The 14,241-nt window shown below is 36.8% G+C and overlaps 2 protein-coding genes across 6 annotated transcripts in view; both read right to left on the bottom strand.

Annotated features, from left to right (window-relative positions):
* Positions 1-499: 499 nt before the first annotated feature.
* On the bottom strand, positions 500-10,139 carry LOC131982593 (mitochondrial glycine transporter A-like). 4 transcript variants are annotated; one of them, XM_059347100.1, is made up of 8 exons: positions 10,121-10,139; positions 6,713-6,829; positions 5,522-5,646; positions 5,229-5,313; positions 4,918-5,097; positions 3,780-3,948; positions 2,199-2,359; positions 500-1,380 (listed from the first exon to the last, which is right to left on the bottom strand). In XM_059347100.1, the coding sequence occupies exons 2-8, from the start codon at positions 6,725-6,727 to the stop codon at positions 1,258-1,260; spliced, it is 858 nt and encodes a 285-aa protein (XP_059203083.1). In that variant the 5' UTR covers positions 6,728-6,829; positions 10,121-10,139; the 3' UTR covers positions 500-1,257. The 4 variants fall into 4 exon arrangements, with proteins under 4 accessions (XP_059203083.1, XP_059203082.1, XP_059203084.1 ...); XM_059347099.1 differs by lacking the exon at positions 10,121-10,139 and adding an exon at positions 9,092-9,177; XM_059347101.1 differs by lacking the exon at positions 10,121-10,139 and adding an exon at positions 8,806-9,079 and having other exon boundaries at positions 6,713-6,812.
* A 256-nt stretch (positions 10,140-10,395) lies between these two features.
* LOC131984173 (myosin-9-like) overlaps positions 10,396-14,241 on the bottom strand; it is a 44,450-nt gene continuing 40,604 nt past the window's right edge. For both annotated transcript variants that reach the window (XM_059349067.1, XM_059349066.1), the window contains 3 exons: positions 13,644-13,752; positions 13,382-13,554; positions 10,396-12,034 (listed from right to left, as the gene is read on the bottom strand). In XM_059349067.1, the coding sequence (XP_059205050.1) occupies positions 11,926-12,034; positions 13,382-13,554; positions 13,644-13,752 (391 nt within the window). In that variant the 3' untranslated portion in view covers positions 10,396-11,925. The remainder of the gene's footprint in view (positions 12,035-13,381; positions 13,555-13,643; positions 13,753-14,241) is intronic.

Here is a 14,241-nt window from a genome sequence, read left to right on the forward strand (position 1 = left end):
GACTCTGCTAATCAGGAAGTACTCATTTGAGAACGAACAGACTTTTACTATCGTTCTTCCAAAGAGAGGGTGTAAATGTAAGGAAATAAAAGTTTTATACACTGGTGAATTAATTGTGTTTTACAGGAAAATTAACCCAATATTTTTTTTTTCAAAAACTACTTCCTGTTCAAAGACAATGCTTAGTTTTTGTGTGCTTATCATGTCCTATAAATCCAAAATATCTAGGAGAAACTAACAATACATACCAAACAAAAGCTTGGGTCTCAGGAAGATAAGGAATTATCTTCCTTATGTTCCTATAATTACTATTGGTGATACCATTAGTAATTATAGTAATGACAACTGAACAGGACAGAATTGTTGCATTGTGACTGAATGGAAGGACCTATAAGCTGCTAATGGAAGTGTTTTTATTTTGTTGTTTGTTTTTTGTGTATTATTGTATTTGAATGAAAAAAAATCCAAAAAAGATTCATGTTCCACACAGATATAGTGAACAGCATTTTATTCATAAAACCCATAAAAAGATAGAGGAATGATAAACATCTTGGCATAAAAGAACACTTCAACACATATCAAGAACAATATTACATTTTAAGGCAGATGAAAGCACTAAGTAAATATAACAAGCACATATTATTTTGTTTTAAAAAATGTAAAATAGAATATAAATAACACTGTGTTATTGCAAATGCATTTCAGAGCCTCTTCAGATTTAAAACTGTACATGAGATAGAAACTCAGGGGTTAAAGTGCATAACAGAAGCTGGATCTGGGACACCGTCTTAACTAACCATTGATTGCATAACTGCAGTCTTATACAGATCACAACTTGGAAAAAACACAGACAAGGGAACTTTCACCATGTCCGAATACTCGCTAAGGATAAGAAGTTTTTCACAACTTGATGTGCAATATATAAAATCATATAATTCCTGTTATTTCGAGACATTTTCTCACAGTTACGAAGACCACAATCTGGCACCACAGCCATAAGCCAGCCAGCAAATTCCTGGAGCAAAGTCTCCACATGTGTGACGTAATGTGGTGTTAATCATTCAGATAACAAGTTTACACCGTCTTCATTCACCAGTCGGCACCAGTCTGTTCCGGTGGCATATTTTAACTCATTCAAAGAGTTGAACTCTTCATCTCATCTCTGCGTGGCCCTTCTCTCTGTTCACATCACTCTCTGCCCTCTGTGACTTGACTTTTGTTTTCCTTCTTTACCATGTTTCTCATCAACTTTCCCCTTCACGACTTCAGTCCAAACTGGGCCATCATCTGCTCATACACTGTCCACGCCATGGCAGCCATCATGGTCCTCCTCAGAGCCCGTGGTACAGCCCCCCTGAAGAAGCCCTGCAGTCTGTGCTCCTGGGAGAGACAGAGGAACAAGACAGGCGTTAGAAATATAAACGTTAAAATTAGGGCCGGGATTAAAAAATGAATAAAAAATGAATATAATTAATTAGAGGCTTTGTAATTAATTAATCGAAATTAATCGCATTTTAATCGCATATACATATTTGACCTGAGAACAGTGAGAAGTAATTTTTTTCACATGGATGTTTAGTATACCATTGAATAATGACTGAATACATAAGCTTAAGCAACAAATATATTGTTTATTTTTGTTCAAGTCCAACAGACCAGTGCGATTTTTGCCATTAAGTGTAGCAATAGCATATTTAGAAATATAGTACATTTCAGAAATTCAGGTAGCCTATAGGTAGGTAGACCTTCTGTAAACTATATGTAAACTATGCTATATGTTTTGCATTGAGGTGATACTTGAGGCTGGATGTGCTGCGGTGATATGTGAATTCCTTGTTGCATAGCAACACAACCATGCTCTTATCGATGCTTCCATCCGTTGGTTTTTTGTAGCAAAATGTCCCATCATCCACGGGGCCAACCAAAGCGTCTCATCAGCTTCTTCCTTCATGTTCACTGTGGTTTGTTGTTGTCTGAACTCATCAACGCTAGTTGGTGCTCCAGTATAATTGGTCCGCCTTAAACTCATCCAGTGAGAAACGTTCCGCGGTGCAAAAATAAGTGCGATTAAAATGCTTCAATTTTTTTAACGCGTTAAGTTTTGTGTAATTAATTAATCTTAATTAACGCGTTAAAGTCACGGCCCTAGTTAAACTATTATCATGCAGCCATGGCTGAAAGAGGAGTGAGATAGTTACCATGTAGATGTATCTGATAGCCTCCGCTGTCCTCAGCTGTGGATTCACTTGGACTTGTGTTTTGACCACATCAGCAGGCTGAGTGATGAGGGACGCCAGGACGCCCGCCAGAATCCCACAGCCGAAGTTAGCCAGTGGAGCGGAAGCAGAGGTGCTGATTTCTTTAAGGAAGATAGACAAGAAGATATTTGTAAGAAACAATAAAGCCTTGAAATAATTACATGCTGCATGTATATTACTAGAGGTGTGAGATACTTGAGTCCCAATGCAATATTATTGCGATTTTAAGCATTTTTATGCGATATGGTGAGTATTGCAATACAATATATTGTGATTTAACTGTTTAACTGCATTTTGTGTCCACACAATTAAATTCAATCAGTCTATTCATCTCACTTGTGACTTGTGGGAATCCAGAGAGTCTATTTTAATTGAAACAGCATGACGCCAGAGGTCACATGACGCTTTAAAATTCACTATGAAACATCAAAAAATAGCCTAAGCTGGCCTGTGATATTTTACTTAATACCAATGGAATATCTAACACACACAGATTTAAAAGTAAGATGGATGACTTTTTAAATATCTGGGCACCCTTCTTTAAATATGCTGGTAAAAGACATGTATTAAAAGAGATGATAGATGGGAATGAGGGAAACTGGCTAACTGATGTTTTTGGGTTATAAGGCAGGACAATAATTTACTTATAATTATTATTTTTAATTTTCCTTTTAAAAAAAATAATAGCTTTTTCTCTCGAAATGGAAATTGAGATTATTGTAAAAATAGTTTTTTTTAAACATTTTTTTACTACTCTTCACTTCTTTCCAGATGTGTATTTGCTACATCACAGTCAATTGTAATGGGACAGAGCATTTTCATTGTATTGCCTGTATCACATAACAAGTGGTTGGATATTTGCTATTTTGTGGCCACAGTGTGTTGTTGTTTGTTGATTTTTGTCTATGTTGGAAAATGTAATAAAAAAATATATTACTCAAAAAATAGCCTAACTTCACAGCGTTATTTCAACAACTTCCCGACATGATATCCTGATGCACATGTTGCCTTTAGATTCCTCAGATCAGTTTCATATGATACCAGGATCTCCAGAAATTACTGACAGCCTGGTAATGCTAAATATTGATACTTGGCAGCCATGAAGGAGCACATTTGCACCTTAATTATTGTGAGAAATGCAGGATCTTATTCTCTTTTTGTTCACAAGATCAATTGTTGCTTTAACTTAATTAACTGAATTTGTTTCTTTGAGCACTTTTAAATCCAAACTAAGTGTTATTGAGGCCAATTCCACAACATGCACTCGTTTCTCATGACGTGTTTAAGGTCTGTATGTTATGTAAATATGTAACTGTATTTTGTGTTTGCTGCCTCTTGGCCAGGGCTCCCTTGAAAAAGAGGTTCTTAATCTCAATGGGATATTCCCTGGTTAAATAAAAAAATGTTTTAAAAATTAATCAATATAATATTGCAGCGCAAAATATCACGATACTATGCTGTATCGATATTTTTCCCCACCTCTATTAATTACTCCATAAACTGTGGGTGTATGCTGCTTACCTTTTGGCAGCGCGGCCTTGGTCTGGCTGTAGAACATGACGTAGATACCAGAGAAAGGAACATCTCTGAGGAGAGTGGCCATCAGGCCGGAGAACAGAGCTCCAGGACCTTCAGTCTGGAGAACGCTGCGCAGCGCCCCGGCCACACTCACATAACTGTACCTGCCACACTGCAGCACACAAACACACACAGTTAGTTTAATATACACACAACACACTGAAAATACAGACAACACAAAAATAAAACACATGGTGTAACTCAGTTTGATGGCATTTCAATGTCGAAATAGTGAGCTATAAAATCAACAGATAAAAGCTGAACCAGTCAACTAAGTTCTTGTTAGCTAAAAATTAATTTGTTAAAAGTAACAGATAAATTAAAAACAGTAACCCGAAAGTAACTGTATGAAAAAATACTTTTTATAATAATAATTTTATGTTTTTAATAGTGTTAAACAACCCCCAGTTTAAAATCACACTGCAAAAAAGGTGCGTCAAAAACAAGATAAAAACATTAAATCTGAGGGAAATGATCTTGCTGCACGGACAGATAATTTCACTTGACAAGATTTCTCAAATTAAGATTATTAAAACTAGAAATAAGCATGATGAACACTTAAAATAAGAAATTAACTCTTAAAACAAGATAAATTATCTAACACTTCTAAATCTAAAGGTTTTTTTTGGTAAGAAACAAATAATTGTCAGTGCACTCTGCTCGGGCCAGTTCATCGCTGCTTGTAGCTTTAAATGATCTTGTTTTAAGAGTTAATTTCTTCTTTTAAGCGTTCAACATGCTTATATCTAGATTAAATAATCTTAATTAAAGAAATCTTGTCAAGTGAAATTATCTGTCCATGCAGCAAGATCATTTCCCTCAGATTTAGTGTTTTTCTTGACTTTAGACACACCTTTTTTGGCAGTGCAGTTCAAATAAACACATTTGGAAGGACCGATAGTGTTGATGAAGGGCTGCTGGAGCTAATCTGACAGGGACGGGGGATAGAAAAAAAAAAGGGGTACCACTGGTTAAAACACAGGGCGTTCAGGACAAATGTATCCACAACCCAACCCACTGTCATTTTTGTTTACACTCTTATCCTGCTTTAAACACACACACATAGCGTGCCTTTGCTTACTTCATAGCGTGTCTTGATGACAGTGATGGGCAGCATGAAGACACCCGCCACTGTCCGAGCCCCGCCCCCCAGCAGCACGGCCTCTAGGGCCCTGGGGCTGCGCTCCTGGAAGAAGTGCTGCTTCAGAGAGTAGTAGGTGCTGAAGTAGAGCCCCACCCCCGGGATGGTCCGAGCAAAGGACTGGAGGAGCAGTTGGATGAGAGGGCAACGTCAGAGAAGGAAAAAATCTGCTTCTGTGAACATTTTTATAAACACAGCAGACTTTGAAGAAGAGAGGGGAAGGATAAAAGACAGAAGATATTTGTCCTTACCGGTGAAATTCCTTTCCAGAGTCCCAGCAGCCTCTCTGTCCGCACCACGCTCAGCAGCACTGCGGTCATCCCCACTCTGCCCGAACTGAAAGACGATTTTCAGATCAGCTGACAGAAAAGCAACAATGGCAAATAATGCTGACTTCATGTGTGGCCCATGTGCTGCATGACTGCTACAAGGTTTAGCTCATTGTGTGTTCATCCAGTCAATATATATCGTTTTTTTGGAGGCCATAGGGCAAATCAAAGGTGTGATATGAGCTAGTGATAATGACTATTGTGCACACACTCACCCAGGCTGCACGCCGCTCTGCAGTGTCTGCAGACGAGTCTTGACCAGGTCGAGAGGCTGGAAGAGCAGCGTGGAGCAGGTCCCACTGAGGGAGCCACACATGAAGGCTTTGATAGCTGGGTGAGCCTGAGGGGAGAGGACACGAGACGTTCAGTTAGAGAAATGGGACAAGATAAGAATGATGATAGAGGGCTGATAATATAGGATACTGTTCTCTTAACTGTTCTTTTCTTGGTATAATTGTCTAAATAAATGTTTTAATGCATTAAAACTACATACAATTATTGGTTATTTGAGTGTGTTATCTCATTGTTTATATATATATGTGTATATATATATATATATATATATATATATATATATATATATACAGTCATGGAAAAAAAATGTGAACACCCTTGTTTTCTTGTTGCTTTCTTGTTCATTTAATGTCTGGTACAACTAAAAGTAGATTTGTTTGGACAAATATAATGATAACAACAAAAATAGCTGATAAGAGTTTAATTTAAGAGCTGATATCTAGAGTTTAATTTAAGAGCTGATATCTAGACATTTAACATGGTTTTCTTGATAATTATTTTGGTTATTAACTATGATCATTAAACTCTTATCAGCTATTTTTTGTTATTATTATATTTGTCCAAACAAATGTACCTTTAATTGTACCAGGCATTAAAATGAACAAGAAATTCAAGAAAACGATGGTCTAATTTTTTTTCCCATGACTGTACATATAACATGCACATTTAATATTTTCACATAAAAAAATATTTTTTGGTACATCAAATTTCTATAAATTATTATTCTAAATGATTAGTTCTTTGAGGGTGTTTATTCATTATTTTTTAAATTATATATAATTATTTTAATTTTTATTATTGGCTTTTGTATTTTCATTTATATTTACTTGTATTAATATGATTATCAGAAATTGCCCATAAAGCTTTCGTGCAAGTAGATTTTTTACAACTAGGACAATGATTACAGCACAGGTAATAAAAAAATCTTGCATAGTTTGTTTTGTGCAGCGGATATACGCTGAGGTAGACACTGATAAATGAACTCAACCTTGTCCATACTTGTTATATTATTCAGTTGTGATGTAACTGTAATTTAGATGTTAACAACCCTGCAGCCTCGTCTGGGTTACCATTAATATCACATACATAACTGTCCAAGCTATAAAACTCACCAGTGACAGTTCCATAGTTCTTCAGGAGGACGACAAAGTGTTTTCAAACCACAAAATCTTCTGTCTTTTCTTCTTCTTTTGTCGATCTGTCACTTTTCTGCTGAAAGGTTTGCCCACCTAAGAAAAAAGATGAGTGTCCTGTCAGTAAGTGGGTCAGCCAGCTGGTTTTACAGCCCAGTGCTGTAATGCAGAGCCACTCTTACAGGTGATGGAGCAGCATGTGCACTGTGCTGCTGTTGGTGTCAGGCTGCAGATGACTACACTCACACAGCAGCTAAATATACAGGTCACCTGACCCACACTGTGTTTCCTATTTGCGACCACCCGACACACAACACACAGCTACTTATTAACTAACTAAGGATCGTTGTTCTACATATTAGGATGGATCTGGTGCATGTCTTTCACGTGAACGTGCATGCGGACACGTAATGAGCTAATGCAGCATGTGTGTGTGTGTATGTAGAAAGCTTGATGCACTTGGCCTAGGCCCAATTGGGGTCGCAAGATGATTTCTGGGGGTCGCCAAATCATTTTGGAAGTCAGCTCTGTCTCCACTGTGTTAAAGTTTTCATGTGTTAATGTGTTTTAGTCTTTTTGGTCATTTAGTGGGTTTTTTTTGGTCATTTTGTGGTCAATTTGTGTCTTTTTGGTCATTTTGTTTCCTTTTTTTGGTTATTTTGTGTCTTTTTTTGGTCATTTTGTTTATTTTTTTGGTTCATTTTGTGTCTTTTTTTGTCATTTTGTGTCTTTTTTGGTCAATTTGTGTTTTTTTTTGGTAATTTTGTGTCTTTTCTGGTCATTTTGTGTCTTTTTTAGATCATTTTGTGGTCAATTTGATTCTTTTTTGGTCATTTTGTTTCCTTTTTTTTGGTCATTTTGTGTCTTTTTTTGATCATTTTGTGGTCAATTTGATTCTTTTTTGGGTAATTATGTGTATTTTCTGACACTAAGTATCAAGTTATTACTTTCCAGGGAGTCTCTGGCTTGAAGCTGACTGTTACACACTCAGGAGGTCAGAATGGACCTTTAAACTTATAGCAAAGGACTTAGATTAAAAGTAACAATAAAATATAATATATATATATATATATATATATATATATATATAAATGCACAGACAGAGAGATGTTTTAGTTGTTGTCTGCTTCATTATTTGTACAAAATTCATCTAATCAACTGAGTTTGTATGATCTGAACTTTGCGTGTGAGATTGTGTTCAGTGAGCGGGGGTCGCGAACAACATGCATGTTAAATTGGGGGTCGTGATTGTGATGATATAGTAGGGCTCACAAGATATTTACGCAATTCAGTGTTTTGCTAAGTAATCATCAGTCATGTGAATGCATCACTTTACTGTAGTGCAGCTTTTAAAACAAGGCAAAGACAACTTTTATGCCATTTTACGATATTTCAATATCCAAAATAGAAGTTGGGGGTGTAAACTCTGAGCTTTGTCTTTATTTGTTGTCTCCAAATTGGTGTTTGTGGGGTTAAATCACACACCTGCAGTTTATATTAGTAGTAGTCAGCAGACATAGTCCATCTCTTGCAGTACTTACATAATTATAGATAATTTATTCCCATCATCTATCTATCTATCTATCTATCTATCTATCTATCTATCTATCAATGGTTTATTATTTATAAGCTAAGTTTACTTTTTAATGTATGTATAGTGTATGTGTATGTTCAATGTATGTTTGAATGCTGCTAAGTGAACATAAATACTGTATAACAACAGAGCTCCATAAAGTGCACATTTAAATGAAAAAATATCTTAAATAAAAATAGCCTATAAAAATAAAATAGACCAATCTTTTTCTGAAATAAATATATTTATATGAGAAAAGAATAACGAACATTACAAAAGAACTAAATCTGACAAACCCTAGTTTATATATAAAGAAAGAAAAAATTGAACTATATTGATAAATGTGATATGGTTTAATTCCACATCTCATTTAAAAATATATTGATTTATTTTTTTATATTGATATATTGCCCAGCCCTAATACAGTAGTGCACGAATGATCCATTTATATAAAACAGACAGTATAGAGATGCTTTAGGTGTGTTGTTCAGTATCTTACCTTGCTAAATGCTCTGCAGTATGAGGAGACAGTTATAGAGGTTGGTGTCACAGGTCTGATTATATCAATCAGCTACTAGTATTAGTTGCTGTGATTGAAAAGCTGCTATTCTTCTTCTTACATATCCACTAAACTGTTTTGTCGCAGTCAAGTTTTCTCTCCGTCGAAGGCGCGAATTATAGCACAAACGAGGTCAGCGTAACTCCTTGTGACGGACTGTAGGAACAGACAGAGTGGGCTCGACTCTTACAGGAGCTCTGATATGTTATCAACAGTGATAACGCACCGTCACTTTGAAAACTTCAACCGGCCGGTTCCGGCTTGATGACGCGGCGTGGTCGCAGCCAATGGCTCTTGTCGTAACAGTCGTAACTGTGATTAAGCCCCGCCCATCTACAAGCTGCGGACTTCTGATTGGTTAAACAGCGGGCCGTGGTGCTAGAGGGGAGGGACATGAGATTAGAAAAAAAGCAATCAAAATGTTTTCAGTGCAATCAAACCATATATCAAACTCGCAGATCTTTTATTATCCTTGAAATGCGTGATAGTCCATATTATATAATATATAATAGTAATAATAGTTCTTAACTGGTTTACTGATTGCTCATATTGCCTTTGCTCTGTTGCCTTTGTATATTTCTTATTGAAAATTGCTTGTACTTCTTTGACTTCCTTTTCCCATTGTTTTGTTGCCGTTTTTGAAAACACTTAAACAATGCATGTGGTCTGTCCAATGTAACACTAAATAAAAAAAATTGTGTACTTTTAGATCTGTGGCCTATTTGTATACTAAGGTATTCTCTCTAATTATTCTGTTTATTTCATATTTTGTTTTACTTATTTTCCTTTTTCTTATATGCAACATCTTTGCTTAATGTTAAATAGAAGTTTTTAATCGTTTTTATAGTTTAATCATTTGTCTGCCATTTTATTTTTGTTGCGAAAGACGTAACTTTGTTAAAGTGCTATACAACAACATTATCATTATTATCATCCAAAAGACTAAAGACCATTTTAATGTACTATATACAGTGGACTTGCAATAAAAGTGCACATGATGCAAAAGTACATTATCCCTTGAATTACAGTGAAGTAGAAAGTAGCAGAAAATGTCAACATTTTTACTTAGTTTCTTTCTAACATACATTTAATATACATTCCTATCCATAGTAACAGTAATACTTCTACGAAAAAAAACAGTGCAACTTTTAAGTCATTATGGTAACCTAGTAAGGACTTAAAATCTGAAACTGAGGCAGTCTAATATAAGAGATGTGCAAGGTATAACTACTATAAGAAACCAAATCAATCTCACCCAATTCTCCCATCCTTGTTTACTGGATTTTACTCACTTTCAGTGAAACCGGTTCTGACTTGCTGTGCTCCGACTGTGTCTTATAGAAACCCCTGACTGCCCTCTGCTGGTGAAAAGCATTATTTCAAAAACAACAACTTTGGCCTCAGAGGAGTCAAATTTTGGACTTCAAACCTGACTTTACTCAGAACTAAAAAAAACCCTGTTCTCTCAATGTACGGACACAAAAACAAACATCAGTATGGCACAATCAAAGAGACACATGTAGACACATGTAGCAGTTTAGAAAGCCTCTTTAATTGCAATAATACCAACATTTCACAACATGATTTCCATTCCAGAGGTGCAGACAGACAAACATTACAAAATAATTGAGGAGATGCAGTTTCTTTTTTGGATTTCCTTTGTTTTTTTTTAAGTGCGAAAGAGCGATTCTTGTATATGTATGAGCTGTTATTTTTAAGTAACAACACATTCCTCTCACTTCCCAGCAGTGTGAGCCCAAAGCAGCCCCCGAGTACAGCCTGTGAGGGGCTTCTAGCATCCTGACACAAACGACCTGCATGTTTATAGAGCTGATACACGTGTTCAATAGCTGGCCACATGTTGAGTCTGTATGAAGCCCTATGAGCCAGAGTTCAGTGTGCATAGGTTACAGTGATGAAGTACATCCCTTCCTCTAACTAACCTCCTCAACAAGCTGTGCTCTGAGAATACAGTGTGTGCTGTGAGTAATAGACTACCCCGCCACCCCATTTAAATTTTACCTTCAACATGAACAAAAACACTGATAGTGATAAATGTAAAAAAAAAAGAAAGAAAAAAAAAAATCAATGCATGTTCAGAAAAAAAGCTGACAAACCCCTGCCCAGTAGAATTCAGCTGCATTAAGGCCTTAGTGTGTGTTGGCAGTCTGTGCATTTACTATATGAGCTTGTGCACGGTCTTTCCAAAACTTCCCAGCTTCTCTGTCAATGTTTCAATGAAACACGCAAATGCAGTGGTTTATAATGTCTAGGCTAAAGTGTTTTTTTTCCGTCTCAGTGCAAAATTATGATAATTTCAGCACAGTCACAATCAAATGCCTTCAGTATGCGTCAATGAGTCCAATTGTTGCTTTAAATCTGCCTCCGATGTGTGTGTGTTTGTGTTACATTAAGCCCAAAAGCGTAGTCACGAGTACTAACTGCAGCTAAATTGATATAATACATTTCCGCATATAAACCTTCATTATAAACTGAAGCGAGAGCGCGAGAATAATAAACAGTAAGCACTTCCATTCTTAACCATTATAAAAACTTCTGCATAAAATACAATTCGATAGATTGAGATATTACTTTGGTCCCCTTCCAGTATTCCGTCTTCATTTATGTATACTTCTTTGTTTTCTCTTTCTTCAATTAGAAAAATAGATCCTCAAATCAGGACTATCATAATTGGAATGTTTCCTTACAAAAATATCACCTTTTTTTTTTTTGCTTTTCCCAGAGAACGAAAAATGAAGCAAACGAAAAAATTTGGCCCAAAAAAGAACATGTGTTGGTCAGCATTGTGATTGTCCGAGTTTTACTGGCTTCTGTATGTGTGAAATTGTGTTAAGAATGCATAGATTGTCAATGTTTAAGAGATCAGAGTGTCACAGGACTAAACTTGGAGGAATGAGTGGAATCCCTGCCTCTAGTTTTAACAACACCCTTGTTTTTGTGTTCCTCTCCGTTCAGTAGGTACAGTAATGTGTGCTCTTATGTGAATTTGGATCGGTCTGTTTTATGGTGCAGTTCTAAGTTGAGTGGCACTGTGGCTTTTCATTCAGGCTTGGGCTCAGGGGTCTCACTCTTGGGCTCGCTGTCCTCGTCGCTCTCGATGCCGGCGCGGGGAACAGTGCGACGCACGGTGAAGGGGAGGTCGCCACGCCTGAAACATGAAGGAAGGAGAAGCTAATTAAAATAAACCACAGACCAATTACAGTTTAGTTAGACGTATTTGAAGGGTTTGGTCTGAGAAACAGAAGAACAGTTCACTGCATTGAAAATCAATTTATCAGGCTGAAAAATAGCGTGATGGCACAAATTGCGAAGCAAACATTTTGTGTGGGGAAATGACAAAGACACCACTAGACACTGATTTGCGCTGGTCGATATGAATTCATAAATTCTGCATCATTCTCGCGACTTATTTGAATTGAGGTTTTTCATATCAAATGACGTGTGTGTCTAAAAACAAGATAAAAACACTAAACCTGAGGGAAATAATCTTGCTGCATGGACAGATAATATGGATATGTTGAATGCTCAAAATAAGAAATTAACTCTTAAAACAAGATAAATTAGCTAACACTTCTAAATCTAAATTTTTTTTTATCTTGGTAAGAAACATAATTGTCAGGTCACTCTGCTCGGGTCAGTTCATCGCTGCTTGCAGCTTTAATTTATCTTGTTTTAAGAGTTAATTTCTTATTTTCATTGTTCACCATGCTTATTTCTAGATTTAATAATCTTAATTTAAGAAATCTTGTCAAGTGAAATTATCTGTCCATGCAGCAAGATCATTTCCCTCAGATTTAGTGTTTTAATCTAGTTTTTTAGACATCTTTTTTGCAGTTCAGCGTTGAAATTCTTCTTCATGGCATAGACCTTATTGGTCCAAACTCCATTCAGGAAACAAGCATTTAAAAAATGTTGTGGTTGTTGTCTTGCAGACATGCCAGACAAAGCATGAATTCTCACTTTTTACAAATCAGCATCATGATGTCCTTAATCCTGCATACTTTTGAATCAGTTTATAAATAAATCACAGCAAAAATCGGTTTATTTTGGGTAAATTCTGCTGCAGTGGCAGTCATAAAGAGGCAGTTCCTGCAGAAGGGGCTGAAATTCACTGTGTGCATGTCTAGATGATGTCAAATACCCAGACACAACCATGTTTGTTTTCCAATGTATTTGGGACTTCTAAATATTAAAAGTATCAATAGTGGTTATTTTGGCTGTTATTGATAACCGGAATACATTTACAACAATCTTGATCAAATTATCCCACAGCTGAAGCCTCACATGCTTGGTGTGAACAGCATAAAGGGCGTTGTCTTGAATTTAGTTTTAGTTAGTTTTAGTTTGTTCTTTCAGTCTCCAAGTATCCATCTCAGTCACCTCCCTGAATTAATGGTACATTCATAAACTGATGTATAAAAGATTGTTACAACTATCTGTGTAGATTACTGGATAACACCTAAAGCTACAGGGACTCTATAGTTACTCTTCCCACCTGAGCTTGTTCTTGAGGGTGGTGACTTCGCGGTTCATGGCGTCTGCCGACTCGGTGGCGTCCTCCAGCTCCCTCTGCAGTTTCCTCCGGTTGGCGTTGGCTCTCTGAGCCTCCTCCTCCGCCTCCTCCAGCTGACGCTTCAGCTGCTTCATACGAGAGTTCAACTTGTCCACCTAGAATAAGACACGGACAAAGTTAGACACACAAAAAAGAAAAACGTGCCGATATCGGGGATGTAGAGGTGATGTGAAAAAGCCGGGACCTGGTCCTTGTACTGCTCTGTGTTGCGTCTCTCGTCATCCACCTGCAGGATGACTTCCTTCAGTTTCTTCTCTGTGCGTCTCACGAGCTTGGTGGCACCCTGCCTCTCCCTGAGGAAAGAGCACAACATCCAGTATTTAGATCTCTACATCAGAGCTAGGCAACCTGAGGCTCTGGGGCCACATGTGGCCCTTCAGGCCGTCTGCAGTGGCTCCCTGTGGCTGTGACAACACAATTATACAAAATGAATGAAGGATATTTCTTTACATTTTAATGTTCATTTGTCATTGGTGTAGGCCCAAAGCAATTTGTATTCTTCAGCTGTAAAAATGTGTAGCTTATATAAGACATTTAAAAAATGTTTTCAACTAAAACGTCAACTACATGTTGGCTACAGGTGTATCAAGTCAAAAACAAACCGTTTCAAAAACAGTTTCTTCCCAAAAGCAATAACAACCCTGAACTCTCATATGCACTGATTTTCATATGGACTCCATTACTGTGCAATACCTCTTTCTTTTTAAAATATATTATACTTGGCAATGTGCAATAATTTGTGCAATGATTTGTCCTTCAAACGTGCAATATATTTATGAACA

The sequence above is a fragment of the Centropristis striata genome, chromosome 13, assembly GCF_030273125.1.
Source record: "Centropristis striata isolate RG_2023a ecotype Rhode Island chromosome 13, C.striata_1.0, whole genome shotgun sequence".
NCBI lineage: Eukaryota > Metazoa > Chordata > Actinopteri > Perciformes > Serranidae > Centropristis > Centropristis striata.

Bases quoted from the DNA above. Each gene is read 5' to 3' on its own strand.
- LOC131982593 (XM_059347100.1), bottom strand. The intron at 5,098-5,228 runs GTAAGGACAAAT...CTGCTCCTCCAG, and splicing joins TCTGGAAAGGAATTTCACCG to TCCTTTGCTCGGACCATCCC. The intron at 2,360-3,779 runs GTAAGCAGCATA...TCTTCCTTAAAG, and splicing joins CAAGGCCGCGCTGCCAAAAG to AAATCAGCACCTCTGCTTCC.